The 4,332-nt window shown below is 38.3% G+C and overlaps 1 protein-coding gene across 1 annotated transcript in view; it reads right to left on the reverse strand.

The window, feature by feature from the left end:
• Positions 1-2,516: 2,516 nt before the first annotated feature.
• The window catches only part of LOC107571514 (ribosomal protein S6 kinase alpha-4-like), a 30,731-nt gene continuing 28,915 nt past the window's right edge, over positions 2,517-4,332 (reverse strand). The window contains exon 13 of the mRNA XM_016257832.1: positions 2,517-2,976. Within this exon, the coding sequence (XP_016113318.1) occupies positions 2,783-2,976 (194 nt within the window). The 3' untranslated portion in view covers positions 2,517-2,782. The remainder of the gene's footprint in view (positions 2,977-4,332) is intronic.

A 4,332-nucleotide genomic window follows, 5' to 3' on the forward strand; every position in this document is an offset into this window, starting at 1 on the left:
AAAACTTAATGTTTGATTAGTAATATGCATTGCTAAGAACTTCATTTGAACAACTTTAAAGATGATTTTCTCAATATTTAGATTTTTTTGCACCCTCAGATTCCAGATTTTCAAATATCGTTCTATCCTAACAAACCATACATCAATGGAGATATTATTAATTCATCTTTCAGATGATGCATACATCTCACTTTTGAAAAATTGACCCTTCTCACTGGTTTTGTGCTCCAGGGTCACATATTATTTTGAAGACCAATCTGGTTTTACTTTGTAGAAGAATTTGTGATTGTGGGCAATTTTGTGTTTTAGACAGTTTAAAGGATCACGACTCTACACAGGACAAGCTGATTGATTGATTGATTGATTGATTGATTGATTGATTGATTGCCTTTGGGGATCAAGAAAAGGTCTTTCAGATGATGCATACATCTCACTTTTGAAAAATTGACCCTTCTCACTGGTTTTGTGCTCCAGGGTCACATATTATTTTGAAGACCAATCTGGTTTTACTTTGTAGAAGAATTTGTGATTGTGGGCAATTTTGTGTTTTAGACAGTTTAAAGGATCACGACTCTACACGGGACAAGCTGATTGATTGATTGATTGATTGATTGCCTTTGGGGATCAAGAAAATCTATGAACATCATATAAATATTAGGCTGTTAAAAACTATGGTTGTGTAAAAAGGAAATAATCATAAAACCATCTCAATATTTTCCATCTCAGAGTGGCATCATTTCTACCACACTATAGAGTGTCCTTTGTGTAACTAGTAGAGAAGAGTAGAGGATACCTGAGATGAAACATTGGACATATTAATACAATTAAAAAAAAAATTTTTATTTTATGTATCATTTACAATATCAAGCTGTTATTGTCAAAGTATGAACATAATATTTAACTGTATTTGGAATATTTTCTACAAGACCAAGTAGTTTCACTTATTTCACATTGTGCCAACAGACACTGGCATACGTTCAAGAGTTCACATTTGTGTGAACCACCCCTTTAAGACAACACTCAGAGATAATGCAACGGATCTGAGCGGTCAAATTAACACCAACACATCAGAGCAAAAAAATTTAAGTGATAAAACCGTTACTGGCTTAAGAAGAATACTTTGGATTCAGCGATGTTCTTACTGCACAACAATGCGTCTCATTTATTCTTATAACAGTGTATTTCATTTCCACCCGATCCTAACAAACCATACATCAATGGAAAGCTTATGTATTCAGATTTCAGATGATGCATAAATCTCAATTTCACAAAATTTACACTTATGACCACTTATCCCAGGGTCCCAAACAATGGGAATTTTAATTTTTGTGTGAACTATCCATTTCAGTACACAGTCTTGTTTTTTATTTTTTAATTACAGTGGGGCAAAAAAGTATTTAGTCAGCCACCAATTGTTCAATCTAATATAATCAGATTTAAGATCATTTTTTCAACCAAAAAACAAAGATGAGCTCATTAACTAGTTTACTTGGACCAGCTGACTCCACTCAATCACAATATTTAAGTATGATTAATAACTGATGTTCATATTTTCTATCAAGCGCTCAAGATACATAACTATGACACGCGCTGTATACAGTAGACCAATCACAACAGACCGGGCCATCTGACCAATCAGAGCAGAGCAGGCTGACGGAGAGGAGGGGTTTAGAGAGACTGAAACTCAGACTGATTCGAACGAATCTTTTGGGAATCGCTGGAAAATGAGGTGATATTAAACGCATGTTTTGAGAAAACTAAAGCATTTTTTGAACTTGCATGCATGTGAACCTATTGTAGTGGACTCCCAAAACAATATCAGGAAGCTTAAAAATGTCATAATGGGGCACTTTATGTGATTGTGTCTTCTCAGAAGATCGACTAGAAGATCGACTCGACTCGTACGGATCACTTTTAATGAAGCTTTTAAACTGGCAAAGTCTTGGGTGAATGGACTGTCAAAGGAGGGACAGAAATCTCTCAGGTTTCATAAAAAATATCTTCATATGTGACCCTGCAGCACAAAAGCAGTGTTAAGTCGCTGGGGGATATCTGCAGCAATAGCCAACAATACATTGTATGGGTCACAATTATACATTTCTCTTTTATGCCAAAAATCATTAGGATATTAAGTAAAGATCGTGTTCCATGAAGATATTTTGTACATTTCCTACTGTACAAATATAAAAAATGTATTATAATTAGTCATATGCCTTGCTAAGAACTTCATTTGAACAACTTTAAAGATGATTTTCTCAATATTTGGATTTTTTTGCACCCTCAGATTCCAGATTTCCAAATATTGTCCGATCCTAACACACCATACATCAATGGAAAGATTATGTATTCAGATTTCAGATGATGTATAAATCTCAATTTCACAAAATTTACACTTATGACCACTTACCCCAGGGTCCCAAACAATGGCAATTTTAATTTTTGGGTGAACTATCCATTTCAGTACACAGTCTTGTTTTTTATTTTTTAATTAATTAATATATTCAAATATGTCGTGTTTTGAATTAAACGTTTTAATATTGTGAATTCTGAATTTATTGCATCATCAAATGCGAGTATCTGAGCGAGATGCATTTATCAGCAACGTGTTTTATATTTTATTCCAGGTAAGATGTAGATGAACTGACTCATCTAATACGCTGGGGAAGGAGAGAATGTGCCAACATCAAAATATTTCCATCTGGTACTGCTAGTGTGTAATAACTCATGTCTGTGCTTTTATTCCACATGCACTTGCAAGAATTTGACTTGGGTGCATCCGTACTCAATACAGTGTCAAATGCAGATACTGGACCTTGTAGGTGGCATTGACATAGGTCCTGACGGTGGGGCCGGTGGACTCCAGGACATCAGGGGTGCAGAGAGGGGTGGAGGACATGACACCACCGCCCTGAAGCCAGGCGTTCTCCTTCAGAGCCGAGAGCTTCAGCCGGCGCTCAGGATCTACGGTTAACAGACCTGTGAAGATGAAGAGAGAGATGGAAGCTGCCAGTATCAGCATCCTTCAGCCACTAAAGCAGCGTCCCCAGGGACCTCCCACCAGAGCACTGAACCTCATCCATCTCAATCCAGATGACAGCTATAATAACAAGCACTCGTGCTGAAATCAGACTGAATGCGTTCGAGTGCCAGCGAGTCAGGAATCACTCATCAGGCGCTTTGGAGTGGTATAAAACTATTACGACGTACTTCACAGCTGTTCACAGGTCGTAATCAATAGAGACTCCAAGTCTTGGGTAAATTTCACAGCTCTCCGAGCTCTAAACCCATAGAGATCGCAATTCAGTTACGACGGACCATCACCAACTATTACGTACGTGAGCACATCAGTTTGGATTCTGTTCTCCAAGCATCTTATCTAATTTTCTAGGATGTAATAGCGCACACACACACACAGGTTTGTTTTTGTGAAAAGTGGGGACTCTCCATAGGCGTAATGGTTTTTATACTGTACAGACCGTATATTCTATTGCCCTACACCAACCCTACCCCTAAACCTACCCCTCACAGGAGACTTTCTGCTATTTCAGATTTTCAAAAAAACGAATTCTGAATTATTTATAAGCCTTTTGAATTACGGGGACACTGAAAATGTCCTCATAAATCACCTTCTCGTTGTAATACCTGTTATACCCATGTTATTATACAAATTTGTGTCCTCATAAACCACATAAACACACACATTTATCCTTTACCCATTTATAAACTCTGGTAACGTTATACTTTTGAAAGGTAATAAAGATAGCGATTTTCTTACCTGATTTTGCCCGTATGTTTGCAGGACCTCGCAAATATAGGACGGACGGACAGACAGACAGACACAGATAGGACAGACAGACAGGACAGACAGACAGATAGGACAGACAGACGGACGGACGGACAGACAGACAGATAGGACAGATAGATAGGACAGACAGACAGATAGGACAGACAGACAGACGGACAGATAGAATAGACAGACAGACGGACGGACGGACAGACAGACAGATAGGACAGACAGATAGGACAGACAGACAGATAGGACAGATAGAATACAGATAGGACAGATAGAATAGATAGACGGACAGACAGACAGATAGGAAAGACAGATAGGACAGAAAGATAGAATAGACAGACAGACAGACAGACAGATAGGACGGACCGATAGGACAGACAGACAGGACAGATAGAATAGATGGATGGACAGACAGATAGGACAGACAGACAGATAGGACAGACAGACGGACAGACAGACAGATCAGACAGGCGGACAGATAGATAGGACAGACAGACAGACAGACAGATAGGACAGACAGACGGACAGATAGAATAGAC

This window comes from Sinocyclocheilus grahami, unplaced genomic scaffold (genome assembly GCF_001515645.1).
Source record: "Sinocyclocheilus grahami isolate Dianchi unplaced genomic scaffold, SAMN03320097.WGS_v1.1 scaffold1606.1, whole genome shotgun sequence".
NCBI lineage: Eukaryota > Metazoa > Chordata > Actinopteri > Cypriniformes > Cyprinidae > Sinocyclocheilus > Sinocyclocheilus grahami.